At 21.6% G+C, this 23,308-nt stretch overlaps 6 protein-coding genes across 6 annotated transcripts; 4 read left to right on the top strand and 2 right to left on the bottom strand. All coding sequences in view use genetic code 6, as the record gives it.

Annotated features, from left to right (window-relative positions):
• Window positions 1–3,167: 3,167 nt before the first annotated feature.
• TTHERM_00112370 (hypothetical protein) lies at window positions 3,168–5,123 on the top strand (the record flags this gene model as incomplete). Its single annotated transcript, XM_001010632.2, has 1 exon — window positions 3,168–5,123. The coding sequence occupies one exon, from the start codon at window positions 3,168–3,170 to the stop codon at window positions 5,121–5,123; it is 1,956 nt and encodes a 651-aa protein (XP_001010632.2).
• Window positions 5,124–6,790: 1,667 nt separating this feature from the next.
• On the top strand, window positions 6,791–7,750 carry TTHERM_00112360 (hypothetical protein; the record flags this gene model as incomplete). Its single annotated transcript, XM_001010631.2, has 1 exon — window positions 6,791–7,750. Exon 1 carries the CDS (start codon window positions 6,881–6,883, stop codon window positions 7,748–7,750), a length of 870 nt encoding a protein of 289 aa, XP_001010631.2. The 5' UTR covers window positions 6,791–6,880.
• A 4,790-nt stretch (window positions 7,751–12,540) lies between these two features.
• On the top strand, window positions 12,541–14,868 carry TTHERM_00112350 (hypothetical protein; the record flags this gene model as incomplete). The annotated part of the gene is made up of 1 exon (XM_001010630.2): window positions 12,541–14,868. Exon 1 carries the CDS (start codon window positions 12,655–12,657, stop codon window positions 14,866–14,868), a length of 2,214 nt encoding a protein of 737 aa, XP_001010630.1. The 5' UTR covers window positions 12,541–12,654.
• A 1,498-nt stretch (window positions 14,869–16,366) lies between these two features.
• TTHERM_000112349 (transmembrane protein, putative) lies at window positions 16,367–16,804 on the bottom strand (the record flags this gene model as incomplete). The annotated part of the gene is made up of 1 exon (XM_012796233.1): window positions 16,367–16,804. One exon carries the CDS (start codon window positions 16,802–16,804, stop codon window positions 16,367–16,369), a length of 438 nt encoding a protein of 145 aa, XP_012651687.1.
• Window positions 16,805–19,618: 2,814 nt separating this feature from the next.
• TTHERM_000112348 (transmembrane protein, putative) lies at window positions 19,619–20,140 on the bottom strand (the record flags this gene model as incomplete). The annotated part of the gene is made up of 1 exon (XM_012796232.1): window positions 19,619–20,140. The coding sequence occupies one exon, from the start codon at window positions 20,138–20,140 to the stop codon at window positions 19,619–19,621; it is 522 nt and encodes a 173-aa protein (XP_012651686.1).
• Window positions 20,141–20,680: 540 nt separating this feature from the next.
• Window positions 20,681–22,759, top strand: TTHERM_00112320 (tetratricopeptide repeat protein; the record flags this gene model as incomplete). Its single annotated transcript, XM_001010627.1, has 1 exon — window positions 20,681–22,759. The coding sequence occupies one exon, from the start codon at window positions 20,681–20,683 to the stop codon at window positions 22,757–22,759; it is 2,079 nt and encodes a 692-aa protein (XP_001010627.1).
• Between the last annotated feature and the right edge of the window lie 549 nt (window positions 22,760–23,308).

Raw genomic sequence — 23,308 nt, 5'->3', positions numbered from 1 at the left:
TTTTTTTTAAACTAGATATAGCAACAAATAAATAATAAATATTTACAAAAGATATTTAATATTTCATAATTGAAATAGAAAGTATTATTTACTTTATTGATACTCTTATCTATATTTAAATTCTTTTAAGTAAATAAAGATTTACAGATATTTTATTATTATAAAAAAATAATATAAAATAGATAGATTATTATTATAAATTGGAAAATATTCAAATTAATATGTATCTTTTTAATAAAAAATTTATTCTATTTTTTTAAATTTTGTTAACATAAATAATAAACATTTATTAATGATAACTTGCAATTAAAACAATTAATTTTTGCATTAAAATATAAATTGTTATCGTAATTATTCATTTTTATTAAAATGCTTATTAAATATTGAAATATATTTCAGGTATATTCATCCCCAATGTATTTTTTGGGGTTGTGTATATGGTATTGAGCGGTATATCAATTTACAATACAGTATATTATATAAAAAGAATTATCCAAAAAATATTTATTTTTAAAATGTTTTTTAAAATTTAGTAGCGATTTTTTAGTTGATAATTAAATTAATAAAAAGTATTTTCTTTAATTAACTTTATTAATTTGAGAGTAAATTTAAAATTGTAAAACATGATAATGGATATATTTTTAAATTTATCTAATTATTAAAATTTTTTAAAAAATTATAATAAAATCTTCATTGTAAGTCTTAAATATAAACCACACATTAAAATTAAGATTTCAAATGAGTATTTTAATAATAGAACAAATATTAAAGAGTTAAACAAATTTAATGTTTTAAAAACTTAGGCAAAAGTAGGATTTGCATTCTTCAAATTAATAAAAATTAATGCTACAAATCACCTTGTTCACTTTAGAAAATAAAATATAAATAAATGATGCTATTTACAAGGTGGTTACTGATTATTAGTTATGATGATTTTTTAAAAGAACTTATTAATTTAATCTTTCATAGCAATAATTAAATGAATGAGTGAATAAATAAATTAATTAATTAATTTTTTTTCTTTACGAATTGGATCTACTTTATAGTTTATTTAGATAGGCGTCTTATTTTAATTATTACAAATTTAAGATTCAGTATTCCTTAAAATATTGCATATTATAATAATAAGATATCTTTATTAAAAAATTAGATAAGCAAAACGAGTAACATCTTCGTAATTTAAAAATATATTACTAATTTATAACTTATAATATTTTGAAAAGCCTTTTACTTTTGCTAAACGATGTACTCATAAAAAGATAAAATATAAATAACTATTTAAAATGGTTATAAAAGCTAGAAAGGATTCATTAAAAAATATTTACATTTTATGATATAAAAAAAAAACAAGTAACTAAAATTAATATAGCCTAAATTTAAATTGGATTTTGTTTTATTTAAAGATGACTGATTATTTCCATATATTCTTAATATTTTTATAAAGTAAATTTTTCTACTTAAAGTATGATAAAACTAAACTTCTTTACTTTCTGTAAATTTTCACAGTTATAGTAAAAATCTCAAATTATTAAATCAAAAGTTTTGTAATTTAAGAAGAAAACAATATATGAAGAATAGAATATTGTTTTTTAAAAACAATTAACTTTGTTTTTTCTTAAGAAATTATGGATTTGTATGAATTTTTAAAAATGTGAACGAACAATTGTTGCTTTTCTGTATATTAAATCGAATTTAACAAAAAATTTTAGGGTTCGGTCTTTTAATAAATCTTATTCGATATGAGATACATACATATAGATTATTAAGAGAACAATATACTTTCAAATAATTTTTGATATATTGATTTCTATTGAGAAATGCGAATCTCAGATTACTATAAATAAACTAAATATTTACTTTTGAAATATACAAATTCTTAGTGCGCACTAAAAAAAAAAGAGACTTGAATAGTTTACGTGGAATTACAAATCTTACATGAATATGAAATCTAGAATGTCAATTTGCATTAATGAACCCATTACTTTATTCTTAATATAAAATATGCTAATGATCTTCCTTTAAAATGTAACTAAAAATATTTTGACTTTCATTTTAAAATATAAATTTTGTCTAAATATTAGCGGCGTGCATATGCTATTCTTGATAAAATTTATTACATAAAAGGCATCAAAATAATTACTTAATTGATATTTTTAGTTATATTTATATTAAAAATATCTAAGAAAAACATTCTGCAGGATTTTAAAATGCTAATTCTACTCTTCTTAATAATAAAATGAAAATTATGTTGTCTTTTATTTATTATTTAGAACAAATGAATTTTAAAATGGCTACAAAAGAGTGAAAGAGGCTGAGATAGTTTCACAAATTGATTTTAGTTTAAATGGTGAATTTAATATTATTTATTAGCAAAAAAAGATAATAAGAATAGATGAATAAAGATTTTGTAATGAAATTTAGAGTAAGCTGTAAAACCAAATTCCGAGTATCAGAAAATGAAATTTACTTATCAGTGATCCGTAAGATATATGAACATGAGGTATGTAATATTAATTACGATTGAGTCATTTGAATTAATAAAATATGTGAGATCTCAAGTTATGTAACAAGATGACTGATATTTCGTCTTTAAATTTTAAAAATGATTAAATAAACAAAAAAGAGTGAATAGAAATATAAGGATAATAATTGATTGCGCATTATGAGTGCAAAACACCTCTAATTAAAAGTAGTAAAGCAAGTAAGATATATCAAAAAATGTTAGAATTATATGGGTGGGAAAACAAGTAATGCATATATCCATAAAAAACAAAAATAAAAACTAAATAAAGGTAAAACAGCACCAAATCTTCAAATAATATTATTATTATGTAAAATTTAGAAAAAAAAATTTTTTGTGTAATTCGCAAGTGAGCTTTAAGCCCTTTTCATATTAGTAATTAATTTGACTTAAAAAGAAAACTAAAAATATTATTAAAAGAATAATTAATATTATTAACAAAGAAGATAGATAGATAGATAACTAACTAATACTTCTGAAATATTAATAAATATAATTAGAGAGATATATTAAGAGATCAAAAAAACAAAAAAGTATTAATTAACTAATTCAAAATTTGGCTGCATCATTCTAAAAGCTATAACGAACGATACATAAAACTACATAAGATATATAAATAGAGAGTACATTTAGTTGCATCTTATTAATGCAAACAGGATAACAGCCAAATATTATAAGCTAAAATGTTGCGATGAATGACAGATCTAGATGTCAAGACACTTTTAGATCACCTTCTTTGAAGAGTATATGCATGTCATCATCAATCTAGGATGATCTAAAAGAAGATTAAATGACTAATTTTTATACAGAAATGGCTTTTAAAAGAGAGAGTATGGACGATATGACAAATTTGAGTATTGAGAGGGAGACTAAGCAAGAGACTTTAAGCGAAACATTTATTGGGTCTCATAACAATATGACTAAAGAGGATTAATATTCACAAGACTCAGTATCAAAGAATAAAAAAGATAAATTAAAATAAAAAAATACCAACAATAACAATAACATTCCAAAATAATCTAAGTTATTTAAAAGCAAAAGCTGTAACTAAAAAAAAAATAAAAGGGAAATTAGATGCAAAAGTGCTTTAATCCAGCAAGATAAAAAAACAAATGCTCATCGTTTAGATTTTGATTTTTTAGTATTTGACTCATTGAAATATGCTGAAAAGAAGAGCCCCCTTCAAATGGCATACTATCACAAGAGCATGGATAAATTTGAGATGAATAAGAAAGATAAATTGTTAACTATTCATTTTGACTCTTTAGATAAAATTAAAACTCCTATTACACTCATATTAAAAAAACTTATTAGTGATTCAAGCTCCTCAGCTAAAGATTTGTGTGATTCTTTATATTATTTCCATAAACTTTTAAAGAAATTCCGCACAATCCGAGAGAATAATAATGATAAAATAAATATTTTCAAGCAATTCATGCCTCTTCTCCCTAATCATCAAACTCCCGAATAAGTTCTTGCTAGTGATCCCAAATTTCCTTCTTTAACAGCTACTTATAAAATTAATGCAAAGAAAGGAACTATAAGTCTCGATAAATATACCTTCAACGAGAAGCTTTCTCAATTATTAGGATTCCCAAAACTTGAATTGTTATAGTAACATATTCAATTTACAAAAAAACTTCCTTCATTGACTGTCCCTACAGATTATTATAACTACATAATGGAAGCACTCTTGAATAAATTTGAGAAGCAAAGAAGTTCAGTCTGTAAAGGTGTTATTAAGACCTTCGATGGCATCTTACTAAATATAACAGAAAAAATGGTTTCTCGTTGTCATATTGACAGTGATATAACTCCTGCACAACTGAATTTACCTTCTTAAACTCAACAAACTAAAGAAGTAAATCTCTATGAGAAATGCAAAATTGAAGTGGAAGACTTTGATTACCCTAATAAATAAACAGAAGATGATGATGATGAAGAAGATAATGAAGATGAAAATACTCCTTAAGGAATACTATATGTGATGACAAAACACTTCTTTTTCATCGAAAATTAGGAAATTAATAAATACATTTTTAGTAAAGAAAGATTAGCTCTTTGTGAATCTATTGATTTCTCAAAATTGATTTAAGAGAGTTTGCCTTTGCCATAAGAAAAAAATTTTGATTATGTTTATTCAAAATCAAAAAATTGTAATTCAAAAAATAATAAAGTTAATAAATTGAATGGTGAAAATCCAAGCAAAAAAATATTCTTAAATAACTAAAGAGAAATTACCAAATCTGTATAAGATGCATAACAAATTTTAAAGGAAGAATTTATTCCTCCAGCTTCAAGTAGTATCAATAATATTTAACCTAGTACACCTGTTGATGAAATTAAGAATACCTTGATATCTGACAATGACTGTAACAACAAACAGGTAGATTATTTCAATCTTAAAGGTATTGATTTACTGGAACTTATTAAGTAAACATTTTAAATCTAAAATGAATAGAAGCCAATTTAAAACAAATAAACTGAAAACAACATTAACAATCATGAGTCTTAATCAAATGAATAGATAAATTTATAAAAAGATATTGTTGAAACTAGGTGTTCATACAGACTTGTTACTTCTAATAAATTTGAAAGTTGACTTAAATTTCTATTCTAAAAGAATTATTAATTACATTAACATAATTCGAATGTTTACTCCTATTTTAATAAATGAATACCTAAAATAAAAAATGAACTAAAAAAATTAAATTCATGGTTTTAAAAAACCCTTTACTATTTTAAATAAATTTTTCTCATCAATCTCAATCTCTCTACTCATTTCAATAAACAAACTATCCATTAATAATTAATCCTGTAAAAATAATTAATTACAATTTTTCTAATTTAAAAAAAAAATAAATATATAAAATTATTTATAATAATAATATTTTTGTATTTTACTGCATAATTTTATTTTGCTTCATTAAATTATAACTAAAAAATTTTAATTCAATTTAAATTAAACATCAAAGTTTTTTATTTAAATAAAAATTCATTTTTCATAATATCCTACGACATTTTTTGTAAGATATTTTAATAAAGTAATATTTTTTTTATTCCTTTGCTAAATCTCAGGATAAAATAATCAATATATTTCATTTTTTAATTCATTTTTTATTTTTTTACTCCTTTTAGTAAATACCAAAATATTTTAGTTCCTTAATAAAAAATTGAAAAATTTATTTTTCTTTTATACCTTAATTATTCTTTGTAATCCCTTAAAAATAAAATCCTTTATAATAAAGCCCCTAAAAATCCAAAATTTAAACCCTTTCAATTTTGAAATTTTCTAGAAGATTTTAGGTATAGAATTAGAATAATTAGAGTAACATTAAAGGATATTATAATTTAAAATATATATTTAAATTAAAAAATATTTAGGAAAATATATTAATAAAGTTGTTGACATTTTAAGAAAAATTGAATTTATTTTTAGTAAATTTAAAATACTTATTTTAAATAAAATTAAAATTTATATTTTGATAGCTAGCTATTATGATATATATGTAATCTAATAAGATATCTTATAAGATTAAAATTTTATTATTTAGCTTAAAAAATAATAAAGTCAAATATATATTTTCATTATCAAAAAATAAATTTTTAATGTCCACAAATTTTTTGAATTTATTGTAACTAAGATCATTTCAATCTATTTTCTAGGTTATTCTCTGATTAGGCTTATCAAACAATGTTAAGAATATCTTTAGTTCTAAATAATAAAAAATTGTGTTTATTTTCTAAAATATTTCACCAAAAAAAATTAAAAAATTATAATTTAATAATAACTCTTTTTAAATTTATTAATATGGAATTATTAATTAAATTAAATGTAGAATCTTATTTTATGAGTTAAAATTAATTTTAAATGAGTGAATAATGTTTATTGTTGATAAAATTCTCATCTATTCCGTTTAGTTAAAGTAGAATAATTTTCTCTTTTTATTTACAATAGAATATTTATTAATAAGTTTAATTTATATAAATCAACTATTTAATTGGAACGTTCTTATGATAAGAATAATTAATTCTCCTTACTGTGTTAAATCATAAATAGCGAATGATTATAACTAATTATTTTCTATATTTTACTCAAATCCTTCTTTATTATAAATAATTAAATTTAAAAAAAGATATTTTCTTTTCGTTATTTTACTTTTTAAAATTTTCTATCAAAAATTACTTAGTTACCTTTCAACTCACAACATACCTATTTTAATTAAAATAACGCTAAAAAAAAATGTATATAAATAGAACTTAAAATTTAAAATTAGAAATACTACTAAACAAAAAAATCTTAACTTAATTATCAAAAAAAAGGTAAAAAAAACAAATAAAAAAATTTTTTTTTTAGTAATGTCCAAACTAGCATTAATAAGCACATTGTTGCTTTTACTTAGCATACATAGCATTTATTGCAAAAGAATGGTTAATAGTAACAATGTAGATAAGGTTATAGAGCTTTTTTACACGTTCGCAGACACATTCTTTCAAAAATATCATAGTCTTTATCTGAAGAATATGAGTGATGATTATCATTTTACAGATATGAAATATGAAAAAATAAATCTTACACTTACTCCTCAAAATTCAGATGAATAAGAAATTTCAGTTTACAATGGAAAACTAATTGTATCCAATTTAAGTTTTAATCTTGAAAATATTTGGATACCTTTGGGATAGTAAAACGAAATAATGAATATCTAAATGCCTATTTTAGAAATCAGCTTTGAGCTTTACTCTAATCCAAGCTTTATCTCTATAGATAACACTAGACTTAACGAAGAAAATGAGTTGTACAATAGATACACCTTGACTATTTAATAGTTGTTTAATATGGCTATTATGAAAACTCTAGGTCCTATTTATCATGCATTCAATGCTTAGTAGATAGACCCAAGTTCATTTGTCCCTAACTTTTTAAAAATGTTTGAAGACTATTTTGTATAATACCATGGAGAGAAAATGTAGCCAGAATCCAAGTTTATTTTCGATGTTTCTAAATATTTAAATAGATAATCTAATAAGAAATATCAAGATGTTTATATTGAAAGTGCAGAAGATCTGGAAAAGCTATCTGTTCAATTTAAAGTTCCTACTGTTAAAGCAAAAGTAGAAAACTAAGAATAATAAAATAATGAAAATTCAAATACTGATAATAATAATATATAAACTAATAATAGTAATAATTTAACTAGTAATAACACTAATTCTTAAGAATTATGATAAAATTTTATGTAGTTTTCTCTACATTTTTTGTTTTCATAAATTATTTTAAATTGAATTTCAAAATATTTCAAAATGCTTAAATTGTTTATTTGAATTTTTAAAATATTCCAAAATATTTTATTTTATTTTTTAAAAATTGCTTGATATTAACTATTTTATTTATCAAACAGATGCTAATTAGTGTGTTAATATTTTTAAAAGTTATTATAAGAAAATAAATTATAAAATAATAATTAATATGAATATCAATTTTTATCTTAGAAAATATAAGGAAAATCTAACATTATATTTTAATTTTGATGTTTTTTTACAAGACATTTTCATAATTATTTTTTTAAACAGAATTCAATTAATAATATAGACAGATAAAATAATACAAAAGAAGTGGTAAATTAACTGAATCTTTGATTCAATTTGATTAAGAAAAAGCATAAAATTTTAAATTGATGTAAATTAATAAAGAGAGAATAAATTAATACATAAAATTTAGTTTACTTTTGTCTAAAAAATTATAATATTTTACATTATTCTTTCAAAACAAATTATAAAATTATTTTTAAAAGCAAATAAATATTTTTGAAATATGAATTATTTTCAATAATTAAAATGTGATGTATGCAAAAACTAAACTTTCATTTTCAATAAATGAGATTATAAAAAAACTGCTATTTGAAACTTTAAAAAAGTTATTTGTATTTTTAAAAATATAGATTTCAATATTTCAAGGAGAAAATTAACTTTTTTATAAAAAAAAATAACAATTATTCAATATTGTTTTGTTACCAAGTTTACTTAAGGCTAAAGAATTTTTTATTCACTCAATAAAAATAAACAATTTAATATTCTCAATATAATTGTTATTGATAAATTATTTAATATATTTATAAATTTGTTTGTCAATTTTAACTTACAAAAACATCGATTTCAAACAATTTTATTAATGCAATAAATAAGATAGATAAAACTGTTTTCTCTATATACTTTAATAATTTAAAAATCCTATTCAAGTATGCTTGAACAACTAATTGTAATTCATATATTAATTAAAATGAAAATGAGAAATAACTTGTACTTTAATCAAAAATGCCTGAATCATAATAAACTTAAAATAACTCATTCTTTTGTAAGAAAATAACCTGAATTTTATTTAAAATAAAATTTATATTCATAATTATAAATTTATTAATAAATTATATTCTACATTAATTGAGGTGGTTTATTTAACTGATGTCATTAGAAACATATTCAATTTTATTGTAACATTAAAAGATAAGTAATTAAATTCATTAAACACTATAACCTATTTTATATCATAATTTAATTGGTTTCCATTTAATTAGCTTGCTTCTTCATCCACAAGTAAACCAATTTTTGTATTTTTAATAAATTTATTTTTTGTTTTAGTGAATGCTAAAAATTAATAAATGTCCTAAATATTTTCTAAAAAGCAGGTAAAAATGAGGATTTACATTAAAAAAATAGCTCTTTATCAATTTATTACACTTACTATTTTCTTTTTCTTTGAATTTTGAGAAAGAAGAATAATGAGTTCTTTGATTATCACAAGCAAACATTAATCTTCTAAATTTATATGGAATACAACACAAAACTTCTTTAAAAGATTACAAATATATTTTAAAAATTTCCTCTCTCTTTTTAATTTAGTAAATCTAATTGCTTAGATTTTATTTTTAAACGTTAAAAAACTATGAATCAAAGACTATTAATCATTTTCTCAAAAGTAAAAAAATATATATTTAAGATAATATTGAAATTTATTAATTACTCATTAACGTGTAATTCAAAGAAGCGAAAAATCTACCAAACATATTTTGTTAAATAATAAACCTTTTGTGTATAACAATAAATAATTATTTAATTTATTTTAAATATTTTTAAGCAAGTATTTCTATTAAATCTATTCTTTGTTTAAGAAGTATATGTTTAAACAACATAGAAAATAAAAGTAAGCATGAATTGCAAACAACTCAAATTAATTTTAAGAATTTAAATTTACATTAAAATTTGTAATAAAATAATAATATTTGCTTGTAAGTTTTTTATTTTTATTTTTAATATCAATACAAATACAAATTTGTTTTAAAAACCTAATTTATTTTAAAAAAATATAGAGTAAAAAAAAAATGTTTAGCTTAAATTTTTGGTTAGCCATATTTAATAATATAATTTATTTTAAATAAGATTATATAGATGTAAGTAGAAATTGAGGTATATTCATCTTTTTAATCTATAGAGAGAAAAAATTTTTAATTAAAAATATTCAGCTGTATAACTTTTCGAGGATCAAATAATTAAACTGAGGATACATTATCTAATTAATTTATGATTATCTTATCTAATAAAAATTAAAAAATTCTTATGAACTTTGAAGATAATATTTATAAGCATGAATGAAATTATATCTAAATTTGATAAACTAGATTCTATTTTAATTAATTTTTACTAGTTAATATTTTTACAGATCAAATAAATTCATAATTTTTATGACAAAATATCTTGAAGCAAAAACAGTGTTATCGAATAATATATATTTTTAAATGTTCTTTGTTCTATTTCTTATTGAAGGTTATTGGTTTAAAAAATTCATTTGTATTCATTCACTCCATAAGTAAGTAAGTAGGTAAGCAAGAATACTTTATTACAAATATAAAATTAACATTAAGTAAAAGTAATTATTATAATTTAAGTGGGATTAAATAAAATAGATTAAAGCTTTCCTTACATTGGAAAATAAGTATTTAATGTAAAGTTATTTAAGTGGCATTTAATACCAACTTTAAGTTTTCATTGATATAATTTTTATGCTTTAGACGCTTTTATTCTCGAATATTTCATTAACCTACTTATTTTGAAAAATTATATTGGTTAAAATTAATATTTTCTTTAGAAATTTACAAAGTAATTTAATTGTAGAATTAAAAAAATACAGAGTACTCATTCGAGCGCTTATTAGTATTTAATTAAATAAATATGGCTTCATTATTTCTGTAAGTTGAATATCTGTAATATTTTAAGTTAAGTTGTAGAAAAAAAGAAAAATACAAAATCGCTTAATATTTTTAAAAATATTTGTGCTTTTTAAATATTTTATCTTATTTCTTACCTACTGATTAATCCATTTAATTTGTCATATATAATTTTTCACAATGCTTTCATACTCTTTTTACTGAAAAATTATGAAATAAGCTCTTAACTGCTTAATTAGATGCAACTCTGAAATATTTTCAAAGCTTATAATTGAAAGTCAGATAATATGAAATTAATTTATAAACAGAGAATATTATTTTTAAAATTTTTCTTTAGAAATTGAAAAATTTGGTATTATCAAATTTTGTGAGATTTTGTAAAATAAATAAAAAAATTACAGTTAGTGAAAAAGAGATATTAGGTTTATAATATTTGAAATTTATCATTATATAAATAGATTTATTTAAAAAGAATGAGGATCAACTCATATATATATTATTAAGTATTTATCAACATGATAAAAAACATTCTAATCAATTAACTAATGTATATTTTAATAACATTTTAAAATTATACTTTATTTTATTTATTAAACTGTTCTAATTTATTTTTTAGATTATATGAGTTAATTTACTAAAGAATACGCTTATAGTTAGTTATGATTTATTTTTATTTATCATTTTGCTCATAAATTTTGGTTTTTCGATTTATTAGAAATGTCATTTTTTAAATATTTGAAAATTTTATTTCTTTATCATACTTAAACAATTCAAACAAACACGGTTAAAATATTTTCATTTATAAGATGAATTTCTTCACCAATCACTACTATTCTATTTTATTTATAAAATAAATGCCATTTTATTCATTCGCAGCTGATTAACTTTTTTGGCTGAATACTTTACTTTTTTACTTTTTTCGCATTTAGTTCTTAAAAAAGTTATTTGTTAAAAATTTTCTCTAGGGAATGGATATGGCATAGCTACTCTAATAGGTATTAAAAGCATTTAAAAATAGTTTTTAAATGATAATTTACTTTGGATAGAGCTAGCTTTTAGCTATAAATAGAAAAATTAGATTTTATTGTATTAAAATCGTATTTTCTACTTTTGAAATATATAAAATATGTTTATATAAGAAAATACAAAATTAATACTTACTAAATCTCAAATTAATATTTAAAATATGATTTATAAAATAATTTGCCTTAAAATTTTTAATTTAACATAATATTCTATAATTAAAATGATTACAAACATAATTTAAATAATTATATAATTAAAAAACTATAGATACTTTAGAAAATTTTAAAGAAAAATCAAATTTAATTATTCCTTACTTTCGGTGGTATTTATTTATTTATTTCATTAATTTATTAACAAATAAATACATCTTTTTTCTTATATGTATTCATCTATTCCCCAGCGCTCACTTAAATTAAATCTGCACAAACAAAAAATTTTCCTTTTTTTTATCTTAAATATTAGTATTTCCTCTAATAATTGTCATCCAACCATATGCAAAAATTAACTTTAAATTACATCTTTTTTCGCCTGAAAGTTTGTAAGCATATAATTTTAATGAAAGAGTAATATAAATTTTTTGATAATGTGTAAAGCTATATTTTTTATGAAATTTTTAGATCACGGTTTGTTGAATTTACTTCCAAATAAATTTATCAGATTGGTGCAAATATGTGTATTTAAATTATTGTAAATTAAATTCACAAACAAAGGTTAGACTTAGGTTTGCTCTGAAATAAAGAGATTGTCTGGATGTTCTAATAAAAAATACTGATTAAAATAAAAAAAGAAAATTAAAGTTAAGAAAAGAGGCAAAAAGTATTATACTAAATTCTATACATCATAATCTAAAGACCGATACAATAATCTAAAAAATAGCAAACAAAACACATGAGCTTCTATCCTATTAACTAAAATCAAATTTTGTAGAACACACCACAAAGTAACATGTTCTAATAAACTACTCCTCTATTATATTTGCATCAACCTTAATGCATTATCATTTACTCAACACCATTTATTCAAGGAAACTCAATAGATAATAATAATAATATATAATAATTTACCAACAATGTCAATAATCATGTAAATATTTATGAACAACCTTAATAAATCATTTTAAATAATGAACTTCATAGGATGCACAAATCTAATGAAATACTTACTAATAGTTTCCATTATTAATAAACTGGCTAAGACGCAACCCACTTTCTCCATCAATAATAATGCATTTCTTAATAACCATGCTTAGACATGTAGGGAATCTAAGAAATTTCAAATACTTTTTCTTCTTTTGCTCATCTCGAGAGCTAATAAAGCACCACATATGAAAGGAATTCATTCTCATGTTTATAATAAACACCACCATCATCTCTTAAAACCTAACCTAACTCTTATATTTCAAATAATATATTATTGAAAGTAACTCCTCTTAGTAATGTAATTGAGTAAGAGAGCTAGGCAATGCAAACTGAAGAAATGAAAACCTTCTAAAATACAAAATTACATGAAATTGGATAAAATAACACAAAGCAAGATTAGCAGTATATTTATAATCAAATAAAGACTGAATAGTCAGATATTTAAAAGAAAAAAAACAAACAATCTCAAAAGCAAATAATAAAAAATGAAACAAAATCTATAAAAAATGAAAACTCTGTTATTCATTCTGATACTTAATAAAAGATTTATCTAAACAAAACTACAAGTCTATCTGATTCATAAAATGATAAATCAGGATTATCTGAATTTGATTAAAAAAACTTTATTGAATAACCTGTTGAATAAAAAAAATAGAACCTAATTTAATGCACCTATAAGTTACTACCTGTAACTTAAAATGAATAACTATAAGCAGAATCAAAAAACTGTTGTGAAAATGAGAAGTTTTTACAAGAATAAATTAAGTAAAATAATAAGTAATAGAATGAAAAATAATTGTTACAAAGTTAATCAATAGATTAATAATTTAATTTCAATTCAAGTAATAGTAAAAAAACTAATAACTCCAACCTTTAATAATCGTAAAATGAAATTCTAAATAAAATTATGAATGGTAAATCTTATTCTGAAGGCAAAATACTTAAAAAATTTTAACTATCTGATGCACTGTAATTTGTAAAGCAATGTGTTTTTAACTAAAAAAAAGAAATTATTTTTGAATAAAAAAATTTAAATCCTTTCAAATTAAGGCAATCAAGTCTCAAAAATGATGATATTGTCTTTGCATAGATCAAAGAATCTAGAAGAAATAACCGCCTTAATAACAAGGATGACGAATAACTTAAATTCAAAGGTGAAGGTAGTTTTTAGGATCCAGAATTAATTAGTGATGAAGATGATGATTCATCCATGAATAAGTAATCTTCCTTATAAAGGTAAAAACCTATAAATGGTAAAACACGTAAAGCAACCTCTAAATTTCATAATTTGAAAAAGCTCTTTATGTATAAATTAATAGCTACTTTTAATATGAGTAATATGATCGATATTGGCGTGCCCATCTAGGTAAGAGAAACCATCCTCAAATTAATGGTCAAATTTAAGTTGTCTGCCAAAAAATCTGAAGAATTTAACAGAAAAACAGAATTTTTCTCACAAGCTCATTATAATGCTTTGTTTTTACATCTAACACCAAAAACAATTACTGCTTTATCTCAAAATAAATTTGAAGTGTACTTACACAAGCTTATATTTCAAATCGATCTCGAAAAAATTTCTCATTACATTAACAATCCTTAATAATAATAAGAATTAAATAATAATAACGCTTGCTAATCTACACAAATTGAAATAGAAACTGATCAATTTAATGATTGTTTTAGAAATCACAACGTATGCTGCTATGAAGAAAGAATATAATATATTAACATTCTAAAACGCTATTGCTATTAAATCGTTAAAAACTCCAATATGTTTGGCATCAATGATTAACCTGAAAACAAATTAAATCAAGGCAATGAAGTCTGTTTTGATGAATAGTTACAAATATAAAACTAAGACAAGTAACTTAATGAGCAGGAAAATATGCGTATGGCATATACTTTCCGCGCTTTACAAGGCATATCTAATTTAAATAAAGGTTTATTTGTTAAGAAATTTTGAATTAGGCAAAATAAACAAAAAATTAAATCTTGATAAAATTATAAAACAACTAAATTAATCTTCACTCTCAATAAATTATTATCTGATATTATCTTTCTTATCAAATTTATACTATCTTCTATCGCTATACTTATTCTTTATAATACTTAATATTACTTTAACATTTTTTGAAATCAACTAACTTATATTTATAAAGCTTATTTTTTTATGCATGATTAACTTTTCAACTTGGTTTTAAGAGAATATAACTACACCTACCGTCTTAATTTTTAAACAGACTTTTTATATGTATTGTGTGTTATATTAATCAAATTATTGAACATAAAAGTATATCGATATACTTCAATATTCAACACCTTTAGTTCTTCGTGGGATATAGAGGGAATGAATTATTTTTAAATTAAAAAAATTATCAATATGCATAACTTATTTTATACCTCAATATATGGATAATCGAAGGTATGTATATTAAATATTAATATAAAAATGAGTCAAATATACTGGTTTAAGTGCTAGTGACAAGATTTGACTATTGCTATATTCTCTTATAAAATTTTTAAATATTATTTTCTTTTTATTATTAAAGAGGAAAGATGAGTTCCTAAAATTTATTTAGAATATTGAAAATAATAATTAAAGTAAATTTAAAAAAAAATTTGCTAAAAACTATTTCATAATTTATATTTTGCTTATATAAAACTAATTAATTGATTTGTTTGTTTGGTAAAAAACAATTATTCTTGTGTGCAAAATTTGATATTTAATTAAAAAGTTGTTTACAAGCTTAGATCTTAAACACATTATCATAATAAAATGAGTAGAAATTCTAAAAGTGAGGAGAATTAGGATTTAAACGTCGGTTTGCTTAGCTATAGAGACGAAAATATCAATGTCTAAGGTTATATGTAAGATGAAGATTAGGAAGAGGAATCAAAAAGTGCCAATTATGAGGAAAAGCTAATTTAATATTCAAAAAATTAGTAAACCTAATCAAACACTTCAAGTTAAAATATTTAACAGAACCAAAATACAGAAAGCTAGCAATAGATGTAGTAGCCTTTTATCACTCAATTTATTTAAAAATAACTACAAGGTAATCTCTTGAAAGACGGGTATGAAATGTAAAAAGAGGTTTTTTCTAATCTAAAGTAGTCAATTTATAAAGGATATTCTAAAAAGATTAAAAAGTAAGTATTTTTACAAATAATAAAATGCACTCAAGAAGATTTCACAGATATCAATAACATTATTGAAAAGATTATAGGGATAGATACTCTATAATTTGTTTAGAAATACTACAATACTTTATTCTATCCTGAATTATTTTTGGCAGTTATCGTTCAAGATCCTTTTAAACTCACTCTAAAAGAAGAATTAAAATCAAAAGATGACTTTAACGACTACTAAAAGAATTTAATAATTTTCTAAATTTCGCATGCCCTTACAGAAATACACTCGTACAATATTATTCACTACTCGTTGTCTCCTACTACAGTCATCAAATCAGAAGATGGAATTTACAAACTTTCTTTCTTTGATTAATTTGCTTAATTAAAATCTAGATAGATACCTGATAGTTTTGATAAGAAATATATTTCTCCTGAGTTGCAGTGGTTTTTAAATGATGAAAATTAGAAATTTGATTTTCTTAATAATAAAGTAGATGTTTATTCTTTAGGAGTACTTATACTTGAAATAATAAAACCATCTAATATTACATATTAATCATTAAATTACAAGCAATAAAATAATAATAAGACAGAAAATAATAGTGAAAGATAAAGCTAACTGATATATAATATTGTGAGTGAGATAACCAATAATAACAACAAGAGTTACGATGTAGAAGAGAGATTTAGCTTAAATAAAAGCCTTTGCTCTTCAAATGTAGATAATTCTGAATATGTTCATGTAAGTAATGCAGTTTTAAAGTCATCAAACTTGAAAATATAAAATGAAGCTGAGTTGTTTGATCTAGGATTTCTTAATCCAAATCCAAGCTAAAGGTTTAATTCTTATGAATTATTTAACAAATTAGTATAATTTATATAAGTAGATTAATCTTACATCAATTCAATGCTGTCTTCGATTTATAGATCTTTGAAAGTAGATATTTTTTCAAGAAATAAATGTGAAAACTATTTAAAATAATTGAGAATCAATTATAGCGAGCTAAGATTATAATTAATTCTTCGACTTCCAGAGAAGCAGTAATTACCAGAAACGAAATTCTATTCTTACAAAAATACTGCCTTGCTGTATATTTAAAATTCTGATTTTTCTAAAGGACTAGACTATTCCTTGCGCTGTCTTGAAATAATCAACTTAGACAACAGTGAAAATACGTAAGAAATTGCGATTTTAAATATCAAGGAAAATGTAAAAGAAAAAATAAATCTATAAATAGTTATCAGTTTATGCTATGAAAAACTTAAATAATTTGAAAAGTCTTTGGAGCATTCAAATGACGCGTACAAGTTAGCAAACAAATAGAAACCTGAAGATTAAGATTACTACTTGCTTGGAAAGTCATGTTGCAGATTAAGTTGGTCTTATTGTAGATTGAAGGATGGACATAATGGTGTTAAGTATGGTCAAGAATCGCTGCAAGCATATTCAAAGCTAAATAAAAAGAAATTTGTACTATGCTTGGCTGAAGCTTTAGATGCTATAGGTTGTTCCTAAGAATTACTGCAAAATTACTATGAGTCTTTATAGCAGTACTAAGAATCCTTAAAATTAAGATAGAGCGTCCTAAAATATGATCACCCAGCTATAGCTTAAAGTTATTATAATATTGGTCTCATTTGGGCATTTTTACAAGATAATAAATAAGCTTTATAGAATTTTATTACATCAGCTAGCTTATATAAATTACATAAATAAAAATATACCAATTAAATAAAATAATCATATAATTAAGTTCATTAAATTCTAAAAAATCTGGATAGCTAAGATTTAGCAGATGAGATAATGCTATAGATAAATTAGCTTTGAAATAATAAGATAGATTAAAAAATTACACATAAACTTATATTTTTTCATATCAAAACTATTAAATTAGATAATTTTCCACATTATATTTAGCTTAAAATTATATACAAAACAATTTTATGAAATAATTTGTGTCATTTAAAATAATTTATAAATGTTTTAACTGAACTTCCATTTTTATTTTTCAACTAAATAAATAGATAAAAAAGTATTTTCTAAATTGTAAATAATAAAAATTTTAAATATATTTATTATAATTTGATTAAGCTTACACCAAATAAATTTGAGGTTAGATATTTGTTGTTTAAAAGCAGTACCAAAGAAAATAAACTAAAGACTACAATTACTAAATAAATAATACCATAAATGATATAAAATGGAGTAAAAATTTAATTCATAAACTCTATTTTTTAGTTATTGCTAAGAAAATTAAAATATTATTTAAAATATCACTAATTTAAACTCGTATTTTTAGAAACACTATAAATAGAATCATTTAAAATATACAGATGATGCTTTGAATTACATAATTAAAAATAAATAATAAAAAAATTCTAAAAATAAAAAAAAAAAATAATAAATTAAATGGATTCATTGTGCTCACCTTTAAACTCTTTTGAGTTATTAACTCCGTTGTTAGGAAAACTTAACAACTAAATAAGTTAATAAAAAGTAAGCTAAAAAGTAAATAGGATTAAATAGTTATAACATATTACATCCAAAGAAATAAATGATTCATTGTTTTCTTTTCTCAATAAAGATGGCTTTTATAATTTTTAAATTCTTGAGCAATCAGTAGATTAGCTACTAATATCGTGTAATTCTATGAAATAAAATTAAAAAGTACTTTTAACAATTTTAAAAGCAACACATGATGATAATGAATTTTTATGCAAAAAATATTAACAAATAATAGGATAGAGTTGCATGAACATACTGAAATATACTGATATTATTTATTATAAATAGTTGTTTATCACAATATTAGTGAGTTAAATATTTGAAAAAACTCTATAACAAGAAATCGAATCTAGACTCTTAAGTAAAAAGCTCTTTACAGAAGAATAATTTAATACAATAGTGATTTAACTATTCAACTCGCTATCAGAGATGCACTAAAGAGGAATCTACCATTAAAATATAAACTTATCTAAAATAGTAATTACTCAAGATAAACTTTATAAGCTATATGATTTTAACTTTCCCTTAAGTGTTAGATATCGCATATAAAATCCCAATTAAAACATTAACATTTATAGATAATAGTATTTAGATAAAGATAATAAATAATTGGAGTTTAGTGATATTCAATAAATCTTAAATGTATTATTATAAATTTTGTAATTTTAAAACAAAGTAATAGAAAAGCAGTAAAATAGACAACAATATTTTAATAAAGATTTATAATTGTTATTACAAAGTAATCAATTTGATTATTAAAATATTAATTCATCATGCAAATCGAAAAATTCTTAAGCAATCCTTAATGAAATATTGCCACTTCTAAATTTAACATAATAAAATTATCAAATTCTAAAAGAAATGGTGGACTAGAGTTATCAAAAGTAGCTTTAAATAGAAGGTAATTTAAAAGAAAACCAAATCGAAATAGATAAATTAAATTTGTTAATTACAAAAAGATAATTTGGTCAAAGCAGTAAATAAGTAATTAAAGCTTATAAATTAGTTCTTCAAAACCAACAATAAGATATTTTATAATTTTTGTAAATCAACTTGGAGTATTTATAATATCTATTCAAACACAAAGCATATAAAAGCTCTAAAATAATAAATTAGATGATAAATATAAGTAAAATATATGATGAAACAGGCCAATTTTAAAAAGCATTGCAATATTCCTTGGAAGCATTGAACCTTTCTACAGAAAGATACAAAGATAATCATTATATTTTAGTTAATTCTTTTATAAAAGTTAGTAAGAGCTATTAAATGTTAAAAGAATATTAAAAATCAGAAGAAGCCATTAGTAAGGCTCTGCTAATATACTCTACGCTTAGTAGAGGTTACAAAAAAGTTAACAAAAAAGATTTATATGAAATAATGGATGATCTTGATCAAATAGAAGATTAAATTCTGGATATTTAATTGTATTGAATTTTGTTAAAATTAATAAAAAATACTTACTAATAATTAAATTTTTTAAAGACTTATAGACTATAAAATATATGAAAGGCCAAAAAATAAAGAAAGAATAATATAATAAATTAAATTAAAAACTTTTAATAATTAATTATTATTTTGTTAGTTTTATAATCATTCATTTCTTAATTTATGTAAATATATTAAAATTTGTTTGTTTTTTTGAAGTTGTTTTTACATTTTTCACCGTTGAAGAAATATTAACAATGCGAATCCGTTAAATATTTTGTACTTTATAATTAAATATTTTAAAAAACAATTTTATCAATTAGTTCATAACATGATTTTAGGTTATTAAAATAATTTCATATTTAACATTTTATCTGATAGTTATATCTTTAATTGAGGGGTTACAAAAATACTAGATTACATTAGATAAATTTGTATTTTTTCTTTTGATTATATAGCTAATTCATTATTAGTAATAGAGAAAGACTAACACAGCTTTGCAATTACCATACGAATTTAGATTTTTGTTTTAAATTACCACTAAAATCTTTATAAGGACATGATAAATCTTCTAGTGTGATTCATATTGAGTTATTATATTAGAAAGAGCATATCAAAGATTTTTTATTATGTAATCAAAAAAAAAAAATCACTAAAATTTAATCAATAGTAAGAACAACAAAAAATCAAACAAAGATTTATTGATTGAATGCAAACAAGTTTTTTGGTGACAAAGGCTATAGACTAAAGCTGCTTTATGGACATTTAAGAAAATAATGAGATGATATAAAATAGAACGATTTGCTACGATTAAGCAACTTAAATTTAGTAAGCTCCTCCTATTCAAATTGATGAGTTGTAAGATGAAGATAACTAAGGATCCTCAGAAAGCACTAAATCTAATGAAAATGAAGAACAAATTAGTCCCTACTTTATAAGCACCAGCCCTACAACATTAAACTAAAATAAAATGAGACTGCAGCCCTTCTTGAGTAGCGCATCAAGAGACAGATTAATCTTATTATTTAAAAAAGAAAATTATATAAAATTCAGTTCCTTATATGAATCTTCTACAAATCTCACATTGAAGGCGTTCAATAAAGATATGAACCAATATGTCGTTCTTAATATATTCAAAGGAATGAAAGATGATTATCTGTAAGTTAAGGAAGAACACGAAAAAGTAAAAAGAATTTATAACAACTAATATTTGCTTTACGTTTATAAAATTGTTTATTATGAAGAACTCTTTGTTTATGTGATTGTTTCTGAAGTCTATGAATCATCTCTATAAGACGAATTATATTAAATTTAATAACAAAAATTCTAATACACTCCTAATAAAGCATACACTCTATTATCTTAATTATATTTTGGAATAGCAGAGCTCCACACAAATAATATTGTTCATAAAAATATCAATCCACTGAATATACTAAAAATTAATGATGGATTATACAAAATTGGTGGATTTGGAACTTGGAGAAACATCACAAAATAAACTCTCTAATCATTTACTAATTAAATTAATATGAAATTTCTTTCACCTGAGTTTTTAGAAAAATTATAAAACCCAGCGATTGAGTTGACCTCTAAATCTGATGTCTATTCGTTAAGTGCAATTTTTTTGGATATTTTATTAGAAATAAAGTAAGCAGAACCTGTAAATCAAACCCCTAAATCAAATATTACCAAATAAAAGCAAAATTATAATCCACAATAAGAATAATATATTAGTTACTTCAAGAAGCATCTTTTATGCTTTAATTATAAAAAGAGAATTTATTCTTATGAATTAATAAATTTAATCCACTAATTTGTTAAACCATAGGAAAATTGCTTAAAGGAGACTCTAAAGCATATAGGAAAAGTACTTTCTACTCCCTAAATAGATTATACTCAGAATATCCAATATCTTATGAACTACAAATTAGCAATAAGCGATTTTAGGATTAATTTAATGAAAATATATTAATAAAAATTATTACCTTGGCTAGGAATAGCTCAAGTGACTGCTGAAAGTGGATATTTGAATGAAGAATATGGATTGTTCAAAAAATCATTGGAGAGATATCAAGAAGCTATTGAAATATATAAGCAAATAAAAGCTGGTAGTAGTGATGAAATGATAGATCTACTAAGAAATATAGCTTAGGTGTATCAAAAACTTGGAGATTATGAAAAGTATCTTGAGTTCTCTATGAAATCTTTGGAAATGGCAGAAGATCTTTATAAAAATGCCAATCACATTTAAATAATATGCTCTCTCCACTATGTTTCATGGAGCTATTATTTCCTTAAACAAGGCTAAAAAGCCTTAGAATATGCAGAAAAAGCTCTCCATTTAAGATAAAAAATCAAAGAAATACACACAGCTAGCAACATTTAAACTCGTTCATAATAGTTTTAAAATATGGCATATACCTTAGAAACTGTTGGAGCTGCTAATTAATTAGTAGGAAAGAGAGATGAAGCTTTGAGATACTTCTAACAAAGCTTAGAAGAATTAAAAAAATCTGCTAAGGGTAATCGTCCTGATCTAGCAGCATCCTTAAATAATATTGGTGTAATTTATGAAGAAATGGAAGATTATTAAAATTCATTGGCATATTTTACCTAGGCTTCTGAAATGTATACAAAAATTTATGGTAATTATCATCCTCTTTTATTAATTTCAAAGAAAGGAATTTTAAGGTCTCTACAAAAACTAAATAGAATAGAGGAAATTAATTAATTAGAAAAAGAAATACTCAATATTGAAAGCCATGTATAGAAGAATAATAATTGATCTATACATTGCATTGTAATATTCTGAATAATGTTAATTGATCAATAAAATAAAATAATCTCAAAAAATCAATAAATACCTTAATTTAGTTTAAATGCAGATTAGGTAAGTTTGTTTTTATCTATGAATATAATATTACTAAACATATCAAAAATAAATAAAAATTATAAATTAAATCTATTTTATAAAATGTATACACACATATTCTAGTTTATTTTTGTACTTTATAAATGCTATCTATTACTTTTCAAATTTTATAAATCCCTACTGATAAAAATACAACTTATTTATATATTTATTCCTTCAAAACGTTTAGATTATTTTCTATTATCTCATAAAGTGCAAAATTAATAAATTTTTAAATCTGAGTATTTTTCACTAATTTCGAATTCTCGTAATATAAATTGATTTGTCAATTTTTAAATATAATTAGATTTCAATTTTATTTACTCTTTTAAATAGTATTAGTTAGAAGTTAATAGTATGGTTTTTTTATTTGAAAATTTAATAAAATGTAAACATTTTTACTTTTCAACATATAATTTATAT

This window comes from Tetrahymena thermophila (assembly GCF_000189635.1).
Source record: "Tetrahymena thermophila SB210 genomic scaffold scf_8254752, whole genome shotgun sequence".
Classification (NCBI taxonomy): Eukaryota; Ciliophora; class Oligohymenophorea; order Hymenostomatida; family Tetrahymenidae; genus Tetrahymena; species Tetrahymena thermophila.
This window is presented reverse-complemented; position numbering and strand designations above follow the sequence as displayed.